This window comes from Peromyscus leucopus, chromosome 9 (assembly GCF_004664715.2).
Source record: "Peromyscus leucopus breed LL Stock chromosome 9, UCI_PerLeu_2.1, whole genome shotgun sequence".
In the NCBI taxonomy this organism is placed as follows: Eukaryota; Metazoa; Chordata; class Mammalia; order Rodentia; family Cricetidae; genus Peromyscus; species Peromyscus leucopus.
Window position 1 is genome coordinate 82,586,333 of NC_051070.1, and position 13,193 is coordinate 82,599,525.

Sequence of the window (13,193 nt, forward strand, 5' to 3'; positions counted from 1 at the left end):
TAACATGTCACATTCAGATTTAAATTTTGTCCTTTCATAGTACCAATTTCATTTCATTTTTCCCATAAGATTCAAGTGAGGGGCTGAACAGGTGGCTCAGTGGTTAAGAACACTGGCTGCTCTTCCAGAGGACCCCAGGTTCTGTTCCCTGCAGCCACACAGCGGCTCACAACCCTCTGTAACCCCAGTTCCAGGAGATCCAATGCCCACTTCTGGCCTCCACAGGCACTGCAGGCGCATGGTGCACAGACATAGATGTAGGCAGGACACCCACATACACATAAAATGAAAATTATTTTAAAAAAACCTCGTGTTAGATAAGATATAGAAATCCTGTGTATTAGCCGGGCAGTGGTGGCACACACCTTTAATCCTCAGGAGGCAGAGACAAGCAGATCTACAGAGCAAATTTCAGGATAACCAGAACTATACCAGGAAGCCCTGTTTCAAAAAACTTAAAAAAAAAAAAAAAAAAAAAAAAGAAGAAGAAGAAATCCTTTGTACTTAATTTTTCACATGTTATTAAACAGGATTTAATTAAAGATCTCAAGTCAGAGTTGAGTGGAAATATGGAAGAGTTAATCCTTGCCCTGTTCATGCCTTCTACATACTATGATGCCTGGAGTTTACGGAAAGCGATGCAGGTACTCTGTCTTATTTTCTATGACTCTTCTGTATTGCTTAGTATATAAAGCCTCGCAGATTTGGATAGTTCTGAATTTGCAGTGATAGATGAGGCAGAATTTTATTTTGTTCCGTCTGAATTGTGGCGTAATTCTCTTCAGAGACCTTTGCTTCTGTGTCCCCCCTTCCGTCATTCCATAGGGAGCAGGAACTCAAGAACGTGTATTGATAGAGATTTTGTGCACAAGAACAAATCAAGAAATCCGAGACATTGTTAGATGTTATCAATCAGAATTTGGACGAGACCTTGAGAAGGACATTAAGTCAGATACCTCAGGACATTTTGAACGCCTCCTCGTGTCCATGTGCCAGGTGAGTGTAGTGAAAATGTGTTAGTGGAGGGAACATACATTGGTGTGCTGGGCATTTGCCAGTGAGTGTACCTCATTAATAGTCAGCTCCGTGAATTATTGCTGTCTTTAAGAGGAACAACACAATGCAGTGAACAGATTTCCTTGTAGTTATTACTGGGACTTCGTTCATCTGACTTTTGTAAGGAATAAGAAAATGACTTCTTTCAGATTCCATGAAATCAGAACTAGCCTGGGTAGAGGTAGAGATGAAAGTCCATGTCAGCTTAGCAGGGTCCTGTCTGTTAATTTAGACCATCAGAAGATGTGTGGGGCCACAGTGAATGTGCTAGAGATGTCGGAGCCGTAGGAGGTGAGGAGGACAGAAAAGTACTGCAGTTGGCACCTTCCTTATGTGTGCAGAGAGGGGACAAGAAATTCTACAGCAGAGTATTTGGAATAGTGTTAAAACAGTGAGATGAGAGCTGGGCGGTAGTAGCGCACGCCTTTAATCCCAGCACTCGGGAGGCAGAGCCAGGCGGATCTCTGTGAGTTCAAGGCCAGCCTGGTCTACCAAGTGAGTTCTAGGAAAGGCGCAAAGCTACACAGAGAAACCCTGTCACGAAAAAAAAAAAAAAAAACGGTGACATGAAGTCAATGTGTTGGAGAGACATACAAAAGCCTGTCATACCAATTGAGTATCAGGAGTTACTTACTGTACTAGTGTACAGCAGGACAGGATCTCAAGGGTCTAAAAGTGGAGGAGGGGGCCTGAGGAGACAAGGAAAGATAGTACAGAGAGCGCACAGGATGTGCAGTGGACGGGACAGAGAGTGCACAGGATGTGCAGTGGACGGGACAGAGAGCGCACAGATGTGCAGTGGACAGGACAGAGAGTGCACAGGATGTGCAGTGGACGGGGCAGAGAGTGCACAGACTGTGTAGTGGGTCTGGAATAGTGTGCAAAAGCTGGAGCTACAAAAATGAATGAGAAGGTATTGGAGGAACTAAATCTAACAGCAAAGCAGAAGAGTGAACTGGGATTTTAAAAGAGCAAGAGGGGAAGCCAGGCATGGCTGTTTAGTGCTTACAAAAGAGGGGGTGGTTCTTATCTGGGTTTGTCTTTATGCAGGCTCCATCACCCATCCCTGACTTTTCTAGGGTGGAGAGAGAGAAGTTGATTCTTAGAAAACGGGGTCTAAACTATGTACTTAAATCCAAAGAATCATTTGGATTTTTTCCTGAGCACCTTTAGAAGAGTGTTACTTTTATTATTTGTGGTCTGGAGGGAGAGGTTGCAGGCCTTGCTTACACAGGAGGCAGGCAGGCTGCCTCTGAGCTCAGCCTCCTTTGGAACACACTTTGCTGTGTGATGTCCAGTTACCCATTTGTAATATGACTGTACCATCCCTCGTGCCAAGTGCTCCTCAAAAGAGACTTCTCCAGCCTTTGTTTCTGTTTTCTTGTCCTTGGTGTTGGATCTAGAGGTTTATGAACGCAAGGCAGACTCCACCACTAAGCTCTATTCCCAGCCCTCATAGTAAACAGGTGTGGACTAGCAGTGTAGCTAGATCTGAAACCTTACATAGTCCCTTCTTAGAGTGAAATTCCCTGAGGACAGAGCCCTTGTTTCTGGTGTCCCTATACCTAACATAATGCCTGGTACAAAGAAAATGCTTGGTATTTACAGTTTTGTAGGAATGAGACTCTACAGTGTGTTTTGATCTCAAATCCAAGCTAAAGAGAGGTATAATACTTTTTTCATTTGAGTGATAGTTTATATTCCCTTGTTAGACATTTAGTTATAATTTAGTGCTCAAAGCCCTGAAACCTCTCACTTGAACCTTATTAAACCATGACCATATATTCCAAAACCCCAAACTAATTATAATGTAATACTATTGGGAAGGAAAAGTATACATGGCTGACTTGGTATTCACCTTCAATAAGTTACCCCTGTAAGCCCCAGAGTGACTAGATTGAGGAAGGAACTTCACCTCTGATTCCTGTCTTTCTCTTACAGGGAAACCGTGATGAGAACCAGAGTGTAAACCACCAGATGGCTCAGGAAGATGCCCAGCGCCTCTATCAGGCTGGCGAGGGGAAGCTAGGGACCGATGAATCCTGCTTCAACATGATCCTGGCCACAAGAAGCTTCCCTCAGCTGAAAGCCACCATGGAGGCTTATTCCAGGGTATGAACTCTTCTGAAGACTTTGTGTCTTTTTTAAGATCTGAAAATACTTAACCTCTCTAATTTTTGTTTGCAGATGGCTAATCGAGATTTGTTAAGCAGTGTGAGCCGAGAGTTCTCCGGATATATTGAAAGTGGTTTGAAGACCATCTGTAAGACTCTTTCTTTTGCACTTTGCCTTATTTTGTTTTTAATTGAGTGATTACAGTTAATATAGTCGTCTCTCTAGAATCTGCTTAGGCAGAAACTGAGTAAACCCTGTATTTTATATAAAATCCTTGCATGTTGATGGTGTGATCAGGAAGGATTTCTTGTTTGTTTGCTTGAGATTATTTGGCTTTCATTTGTATATATTTTGTGAGTACCACAAGGAGACCCCATATATTGTAGTCCTTCCCTTTAACAAATGAGGAAGCCCTAAGGAACTCCTGTGCTACCACAGGACACCTTTTTTTAATTAGTTAATTAATTTGCTTATTGAGACAGGGTTTTACTATGTAGACCAGGTTGGCTTTGAATTCACAAAGATCCACCTGCTTCCACCTCCTGAGTGCGCCTCCATATATAGCACAGAAAGCTTTGTCCTGAGCCCTCAGAACACACCATACAAGTGCTTACCACTGAAACTCTCTGGAGTAAATGTGTTTGTGATGATCTGACACCTCGATGTGTGGGAATTCTGTCCTCACGGATACTACAGAAATAAGGAGGTGTTGCTAATTTCTTAATACTAGTCATGGAGTGCCTGAAATGTTAATGTAACAACTACAGCTAAAGGGACAGAGTGCAGTGTGTGCCCTCTGCCATCTGTGGGAACTCACTTTGCTAAGTAATGTATGTCCCAGTGACTCCAAGCTCCAAGGGCTGCTTTCAAATCTTTGTCAATCTGTTTTCTCGTAGATGATATTCATAGCTTTTTCTCAGCCAAATGACAGTCTCTTCTGTGTGTGTGTGAGGATCAGAATTAAACCTAGGGCTAGAGCGGTACTCCACCACTGAGCCATAGCCCCAGCCCCAGATTTTTTTTCTAATTTTATTTACTTTGTGTGACACAGTATGAGATATGTATGATATGGACATATGCCACCATAGCATGCCTGTGGAGACTAGAAGGCATTTCATGGAGTCAGTTCTTACCTTCTACCTTTAAGTGGATTTGGGGGTCGAATTCAGGCCGTTGGGCTTTTACAGGTGCTTTTTCCTGCTGAGTCCTCTAGCTCATTCTCAAAACTGTATTCTTAATGTAAAGAATTCAGATTTTTCTGGGCTCTGGTAGTGCACACCTTTAATCCCAGCACTTGGGAGGCAAGAGGCAGAGGCAGATGGATCTCTGTGAGTTTGACGCCAGCCTGGTTTACGGTGTAAGTTCCAGGACATCCAGGGCTACATAGAGAAACCCTGTCTCAAAAAAACAAAAAACAAAACAGAAAAGAATTCAGATTTTTGTCATTTCTTTTAGTAAAATATTACTTAATCTGGGGCACCCGTGCTATAGATTTTCATACTGGAAAATGGAAAGAATCTACATCAGTGCATCTATAAAGAGAAAATAGATTTATTGGCTAGAGGGGTTCCTCTAAACATGAAGGTTGCCTGTCTGATTCAGCTACAAAGATTGACATATGCTGAGAAAAAAATCAGGGGGCAGAGGATCATCAGTGCCTTTGGATTTCTGTGTAAACTAATCAAAATGGGGCTTAAGTGGAGCCGCAGATGTGGACCGGCCAGCCGGCTCGGGCTCCTTCTGAAGCTTGTCTGCCTTGCAGTGCAGTGTGCTCTCAACCGGCCTGCCTTCTTCGCTGAGCGACTCTACTATTCCATGAAAGGGGCTGGCACCGACGACTCTACCCTGGTCAGGATTGTGGTCACTCGAAGTGAGGTGAGGCAGGGCACTTTCCCTGTGTCAGATTGTACTTGATTCTGAGTGGTGATTTCTTCAGTGTTCTCCTTCGGAATGACGTGCCCTCCGAGCCGAGAGAGGTTTTCAGTACTAAAAGACTTTTGCCCCTCAGTGAAGACAGCACAAAAGCTTTCCTACTTGAAAAGGCCTGTGGAGAATACAGGTTTATGGGAAATTGCCAGGTTTATTTGTTTGTTTGTTTGTTTATTAAGTTGCTAAGGAGACTAGGGTCTCATTGGATTGCCCAGGCTGGTAGGACTACAGGCATACGCGTTGTATCTGGCTTGCTTATCTACTGACTGACTTTCACAGTGCTGGAACTCACACTCAGGTACTTGTGCACACTGAGCAGTTACTCTGTTAAACTAAGTTACTCTGCCATTGAGTTAAGCTTGGGTTCCAGTTTGTTCTTTTACTTGGTCATGTAAAACGTAAATCTACCCATGTAGATTAATCGTTTGGATGTCAAGTTAGCATCCTTGTTAACTGTGAAATAATCTTTGAATTCGTCAGTTTTTACTTCATATATATTGATTATATATATTTATTTGAGGGGGCAGTATTTCAAGACAGAGTTTCTCTGTGTAGCCCTGGCTGTCCTGGAACCCACTCTGTAGACCAGGCTGGCCTTGAACTCAGAGATCTGCCGCCGCCACCACCACCACCACCACCACCACCACCTGGCCCATTTTGACCATTTTTGTTTGTTTTGTTTTTAATTAAGGAATTTTTTATTCATTTAACATAGCAACCACAGATCCCCCCTCTTCCCCCCCTCCAGCCTTCCCCACAACCCTCCCCCATTCCCTCCTCCTCCAAGGCAAGGTCTCCCCTGGGGAGTCAGCAGAGCCTGGTACATTCAGCTGAGGCAGGTCCAAGCCCCTCCCCCTGCATCAAGGCTGTGCAAGATGTCCCACCATAGGTAGTGGGGTCCAGAAAGCCAGCTCGTGCACCAGGGATGGATCCTGAGCCCACTGCCAGGGCTGTTTTGACCCTTTTTAAGTGTTCTGTGGCGGTAAACACAGTCACATTGTTGTACACTGAAAATTCATCCTCTCGCAAGAGTCACCCCTGCCTTTCTGTCAGCAGTTGTCATCATACAACTCTGTGTCCCTGCATTGATGGCACTAGATGCCTCGTGTGGCTGGAATTGTACAGCATTGTTGTAGAGACGAGCTTCTTTTCCTTAGCCTAGGCTTCATAGAACTCATCATGATTGCAGAACATGTCAGAAATTTCTTCTCAAGGTGAATGACAACCCGCTGTGTCTGTGTATGTCTGACTTTGTTTATCTATGCATACTTGGTTTGCCTCTACCTTCTGTGTTTTATGAATGATGCTGCTATGAGCACGGTGTAATCCCTTCAAGTCCCTGCTACTTCGTTTGGGAATTTAGCAAGAAATGGAGTTGCTAGGTGATACTGTAATTCTCTAGATCCTTTTTTAAAATCACCATACTGTTTTCCACAGCAGCTACCCCATGTTCCATTCCTGCCAGGAATGTACAAGTGTTATCACTTCTTGGCATCCTTACCACCACTTACTATATTACACATTTTTATAAAGCTATCTTGTTATCAAATAACATATATTCTAAAATGACTAGTATTTGGAGAATAACAAATAAAACTGGTATCGTGTCTATCCGGTGTTTTCCAAAGCAGCAAATGAGCTCTTCACGGATGGTATGCGCACAGGCGACCTCAGCACTAGTATGAACGATAATTCTGGAATGTTGGTGTTTATCCTTCCCCATTCTGATTATTAAGGTATCACTAAACAAATGCATTTTCTTTTAACAGTTTTCTTTTTTCTGACCGACCATTTCTTACAGATTGACCTTGTTCAGATAAAGCAGATCTTCACCCAGATGTATCAGAAGACCCTAAGCACAATGATTGCCAGCGATACAAGCGGGGATTACAGAAAGCTGCTTATGGCCATCGTTGGCCAGTGAGAGGATGTTTGGGTGTTTGTCTTTAATGAATGATGCTATTCTGAGCTTATCCTTGCAAGCAACGAGACCTGCATGCAGCAATGTCAACACCACCTAACCGGAGTAGCTTTTTACTAAGAACTGTGTCAGGGTAACGTGCTTGGTTTGCACACGTTGTTGCTGCCTTAATTCTAATGGTTTTTTTCTTTTTTTTTCTTCTTTCTATATCCAACCAGTGTAAAAGCCATATCAGTGATGTAGTAATTTTGCACCATTTGTAAAGCTTCATCTGACTGCTTTTATTTTAATCAAGATTTCAAATTGAATAAAATTCACAGTAATCGCTAATTCTGTGTAATGTTAAAATTTCTTGAAGGTTCATTACCTCTAGTTCAAAAAAATGAGAGAATAAGAATGGTGTTTTTTAAAGCTGATGCTGGTCTGGTTTGATTTCAGAACATAATTTTCAGTTCAGGAACAGAAGTAGTTAGACGCCACAGTAACTCATATCAGATGGCTGAAGTTCCCTGGTACAGATGAAGTGAGGCGTGGCCTCAGCTAGTAGTGTTGTAGGACTTAAAGCCACATGATGTTCACTCAAACAAACTCTTAGCTCTGGAGATGTGGGAATTCCACTGTGTTCTTGAGACGCCTTCCCATCCCAGTGCCAGCTGTTAGGAATGATCCCCTCTGCGTGGGAGGAGCGTCTTGAACACCACACAGCTCTGACAGTGGTGACCCGTGCCAGGCTGGCTTCTAAGCTGCTGAGACCCCAGATGTTACATTCTCTTGGTAACCAGAATGTTCCTGGGGCTCTCAGGAGCTTAACTGAAGCCCAGGAAAGTTGCCGCCGCCTCCTTCACAGTCACATCAGCCCTGATATGATTACTCTGTTTCCCGATTCCAGGGGATGGGAAGCAAAGCAAGCACCTGTCCATGTTTAAGTTGGAAACCCTGAAACTGAGCTTACAGATGCTTGTGAGCTGTCCTGTGGGTGCTAGTGCCTGAACCCAGGTCCTCGGCATCACCAACATCTTCGAGATCTTTATTTTACTAGTTGATTAATACTGTTTAGCACTTTTATAGGATATTACAAAATAGAGAAGGGCGAGTCCCCTTGTTAATTTTTGACAAAGTCAGCAGTGGTTTTTCAGAGGTTCAGATTATGTTTCAAATTATGTACGTGTATGTGTGTCTTTGTGTGGATTATGTGCACATGGGTGTAGGTATCCATGAAGAACAGAGGCCTCAGGTGGCCTGGGGTCCCCTGGAGCTGGAGTCAGTCAATTCTGAGGTACTCCAGACTTGGGGCATCTGCAAGAGCAGTTCACTCTTAGCTAGCCTGTCTGTCAGTTGTGATTTTGATAGCAATTGCTTAGACCCTGTATATACTCTTCTGGTTATATTTTAGGAATGGTCAGTGCCGGAGGCCACGCTTAGTGGTACAGTGTACTTAGCACGCACTGGCCACATAGCCCTGGCTAACGTGCAACTTGCTTATGCATATCCAGTTGAAAATTTTTAAAGGATTCATTTTTCATTTTTACCTTTGCGTGAGCACAGACACTGAGGCCAGAAGAGGTCACAGGATCTCTGGGAGGTGGCGTTACAGGCTGCTTGCTGCCCCTTGTGGGTACTGGGAATCAAACTTGGGTCTTCTAGCAGAGCAGGAAGGGCTCTTTTTTTGTTTTGTTTTTATTTTTCAAGACAGTTTCACTGTGTAGCCCTGGCTGTCCTGGAATTCTCTCTGTAGACCAGGCTGGCCTCAAATTCTGAGAGAGGCGCCTGCCTCTGCCTCCCAAGTGCTGGGATTAAAAGCGTGTGCCACCACTGCCCGTTTAAGATACAGATATTTGGAGAAAAGACCTAAGTTTACTTTTGAAGGGAAGACTTTTATATTGTCCAGGCTAGCCTCAAACACCCCCTCAAGCGATCCTTCTGCCCCAGCCTCCCAAGTAGCTGGAACTAGAGGAAAGAGCCAGGGCATCCTGCTAAAAAGACCTGTGTTCGCACGTGTGTGGTGAAGGCTTTTTGCTTTTCTTTTTGGCCTGATCTCACTGGGCTTTTTTCTTTAACGAAAGTTTCTTTCAGTTTTATCGGTCTACTTGTGTGTGTGCGTGTGTTTTGAAATCAAGAGTCGAGAAAACAAAATCCGAAAGGTGGAAAGCTGCACTTTCACCTAAACTTGCAAAATGAAAAGCAACAGCACCCGAGGGGCGTGGTTTTCAGAGCACAAGCATTCCGCGAGATGGGAAAAACAAGTCCTCGCGAGAGGTAGCTGGTTGCTATAGTTACAGCAAACATAGCCTGCGTCTGCCTCAGGTAAGATAGTTGCTCTCTTTCCCAGGCCACAGGTAAAGCTGTTACCCCCCAGATCTCTCCTTCCAGGCTTCCCCACCCTTCCCCTTCAGCTGAGGCCAGGCTGAAGCTCCGGAGTAGCTGGACTCCCTGCCCAGCCCAGCCGTGCCCACGACCCCGCCTCACCAGTCACAGCCCCTGGCTTCTGAGCGCGCGACCAGAAATGCGTGCCTTGTTGAGGGCAGGAGTTAGGCATTTGTCCAAGGTCACGGTTACTCAGTCTCCACGTCGGGAACTGTGGGTCTAGTTCAGTGAAGTGCTCGCACGATGAGACTGTGTTGTATGCCTAGCACCTCGAGGAAAACCAACAAAACCTCCACTCTCATTTAAAAACAAATAACAACCAAATGTCCCGGAATGAGGACTGGCTGAATGCCCAGCCCCTGGGAGAGATGGGAAATGTTTAAAGTGAGTGAAGAGCACTGGTATCCGCCTTAGAAAGAAGGACGGGGGGAAATACGGGAAAGCAAAGAATGCGAAGGTTGGTTATGTGTATACACTGGGGCGGGGAGGGGACCCGCCTGAGCCAGATCACAGATGAGGGGAGAAGCTGACCGCACTGCTGAGCCGTGGACGGAGGAAAACAGCTGAACAGTACTTACCTCCAGATTTATCCCCACATTATGACCCAAACATACTGAAGAACTGGATTTGCTTTTTTGGTCTTTTCTCTCTGCCTGGAACAGCCTTCATTTTAAACTATTCTTTTAGCTCCAGCTCGCCTCTCGTGAGGAGATTTTCCTGGTATGCACACGCACACACGCGCTCTCAGATCCATTTAGGTCCCAGCTTCTCACATCCCTGCTCCATGATGGGCTGCTAAGATAACAAGCTTGTCTAAAACTGTTTGCTTTTTCCTGCAGGACACATATAAAGGCTTTGGCATGTACCAAGTCATAATCGAAAGTTAGTTTCCTCCGTGTTTCCCAATCCTCTGTCAGGGTACCTGTCCAAAGCTTATACCTCTTGGTCTGTTTACATGTCTCTTTTCCTCACTAGACTTTAAATTTCCGAAGTAAGGGGACTTATATCGTTTCTCTTCTATCCCAAGCATTTAGTTAATAACGTAATAAAACTCAATGATTTTGATGGAAATGGAATGGATTAGAATAAAACGGAGTCAGAGAGACTCAAAGACGTGTGTTAGTCCAGCACAAGTGATCTAATTCATGTGGTACTAATTTACCAGAGAGGAAGGGGTTGACACAAAAGGGCGTTCCAAATACACGTTTGATGAGGAAATCGTGGTGCCACTGAGGCCTGAAAGAGCCTGGAAGCATTTGGGTGAGGTAGAGATGTGAGACTTTCAGGCAACTGCAAGATTGAGGGCGTCGCTGGGGAAAGACGGAGTGATATGAAGCCTGGAGTCGGCCACTGGCTGTCTTCTTTCCATCACCCATCCCAGACAGACTTGGCACAGTATGTCCTCACAGCTAAATTCCACTTCGGGTTTACATTTATTTTCAATAAACATATCACAATGGGTCTCTTTATGACTGATCCACACGTCGCTGTCGTTGTACTTAGGTTCTCCCCACGGTCCTGTCTGACTCGCCCCTTTCTGCTCTAGCCCCCAAATAGTCCCAGGTTCGCTTTCGTGCCGAGTGTTTGTTTAAACCTAGAGTCTGCGTGTGAGAGGGAACACGTGGTGTTTGTCTTTTCCCCTTGCATTATCCCTTTTTATCCGTTCTCCCTTTTCACCCCTCCCTCCTCCTGGGTAACCCCTTTCTACTTTCTTGTCATGTATATATTATATATGTTTAAATGTAAACACTTCATATGAGAAAATATACACATTTGTCTTTCTGAGTCTGATGGGTTTTCCTTAACACAATGATATCCAATTTGATCTATTTTTCTGTAAATAACAGAAGCCCATTCCTCTTTACAGTTTATTGTATATATAGTATATATGGTATATATGCCGTATTTTCTCTATTCACCCTGACTGTTGTGAATAGTGATACAATGAACAAGGACTAGTAGCTCTGTGTCTGACTCCTTCGGGTGTCTACCCAGGAGTGGTGTGGATGGATGATACGGTGGCTTTATTTTTGCTTTTCTTTATGTGCATGGGTGTTTTGTTTGAATGTTTGTCTGTGCACAGTGTGCATGCCTAGTGTCCTGAGAGGTCAGAAGTTGGTGTCAGATCTCCTGGAACTGGAGTTCCAGACAGTTGTGAGCCTCCATGTGGGGGCTGTGACGGAACCTGGGACCTCTGGAAGAGCAGTCAGTGTTCTTCGCCACCACCGGGCCATCTCCCCTGCCCCCTATTTTTATTTTCTTGAGGAACCTCCTGTGGATTTTCATAATGGCTGCACCAGTTTACTTTCCTGGCAGCAATGTATAAGGCCTTTTCTCATTCTATTCCGCTTTAGATTAAGTTAGAAACCCTGACATTTGAGAGGGGGGGAAAAGACAGTGGAGGGTGTTTCCTTCAGCAGAGTGCTGACAAAGCAGCCACAGAGTCCTGGATTTGACCTCCAGCGCAGCATAATCTCAGATAGTCCTAGGAGGTGGGGACAGGAGGACCAGGAGTTCAAGGTCATCCTTAGCTTAGTTTCTTTTCTGTTACTCTGATAAAAATACTCAACAAAGTGACTTAAGTTCACAGTTCCAGATTATAGTCTGTCATGGTGGGAAAGCCAAGGCCTCAGAAGCTTGGTGCGCCCGGTCACATCTGTCAGCAGTCAGAGCATGGAGTGCCTGCCGCTGGTGCTCACACCTGGTCACATCTGTCAGCAGTCGGAGCAGGGAGGGCCTGCCGCTGGTGCTCACACCTGGTCACATCTGTCAGCAGTCGGAGCAGGAAGGGCCTGCCACTGGTGCTCACACCTGGTCACATCTGTCAGCAGTCGGAGCAGGGAGGGCCTGCCGCTGGTGCTCACACCTGGTCACATCTGTCAGCAGTCGGAGCAGGGAGGGCCTGCCGCTGGTGCTCACACCTGGTCACATCTGTCAGCAGTCGGAGCAGGGGGTGCCTGCCGCTGGTGCTCACACCTGGTCACATCTGTCAGCAGTCGGAGCAGGGGGTGCCTGCCGCTGGTGCTCACACCTGGTCACATCTGTCAGCAGTCGGAGCAGGGGGTGCCTGCCGCTGGTGCTCAGCTGGCTTTCTCCACTCGTACAGTCCAGGACCCCCAGCCCAGGGAACGGTACCACAATTCAGTATGTCAGTCTTTCCACCTCAGCATGACCAAGACCGTTCCTTCCCTACAGGCATACAGTCCCAGGAGACTGTAGATTGGTCAAGTTGACAGCAGTAATTATCATTGCTAATCTAGGCTATGTGAGACCCTGTCTCAAGCAGATACATGTATTTATTTCAGTAAGACAGTGTTTGGCTGTGTAGCCCTGGGTAAGTATCTTTGAATTCACTTTGTAGAACAGGTTGGCCTAGAATTCACAATCCTCCAGCCTCAGCTTCCTAAGTGCTGGGGTTACAGAGGTATGTGCCATCACACTCGAACAATTTCCTTTTTTTTAATAACTTTTTTTAGGATTTAATTATTTTATGTATATGGTGATCTATCTGCATATACACTTGCATGCCAGAAGAGGGCATCAAATCCCACTATAGATGGCTGAGAGCCACCATGTGGTTGCTTGGAATTGAACTCAAACTCTGGAAGAGCTGCCAGTGTTCTTAACCACTGAGCCATCTCTCCAGCCCCGGACAATTTACTTTTGGAATTGTTTGTAAAATTATTTGAAAGTAGAGACATATGCCTTTGTTGCTTTCAAGAGTCCATAGAAGCCTCCAGTGGTGGTGCACGCCTTTGATCCCAGCACTTGGGAAGCAGAGGCAGGCAGATATCTGAGTTCAAGGCCA

The 13,193-nt window shown here is 45.2% G+C and overlaps 2 protein-coding genes across 3 annotated transcripts in view; both read left to right on the forward strand.

The window, feature by feature from the left end:
* Positions 1–7,351, forward strand: part of Anxa7 (annexin A7) — a 28,308-nt gene extending 20,957 nt beyond the window's left edge. For both annotated transcript variants that reach the window (XM_028879706.2, XM_028879707.2), the window contains 6 exons: positions 531–644; positions 826–996; positions 2,998–3,168; positions 3,244–3,319; positions 4,934–5,046; positions 6,902–7,351. In XM_028879706.2, the coding sequence (XP_028735539.1) occupies positions 531–644; positions 826–996; positions 2,998–3,168; positions 3,244–3,319; positions 4,934–5,046; positions 6,902–7,024 (768 nt within the window). In that variant the 3' untranslated portion in view covers positions 7,025–7,351. The remainder of the gene's footprint in view (positions 1–530; positions 645–825; positions 997–2,997; positions 3,169–3,243; positions 3,320–4,933; positions 5,047–6,901) is intronic.
* Positions 7,352–9,235: 1,884 nt separating this feature from the next.
* Positions 9,236–13,193, forward strand: part of Cfap70 (cilia and flagella associated protein 70) — a 74,908-nt gene continuing 70,950 nt past the window's right edge. Inside the window, exon 1 of the mRNA XM_028879703.2 lies at positions 9,236–9,325. The gene's annotated coding sequence lies outside the window, so the exon portion shown is untranslated. The remainder of the gene's footprint in view (positions 9,326–13,193) is intronic.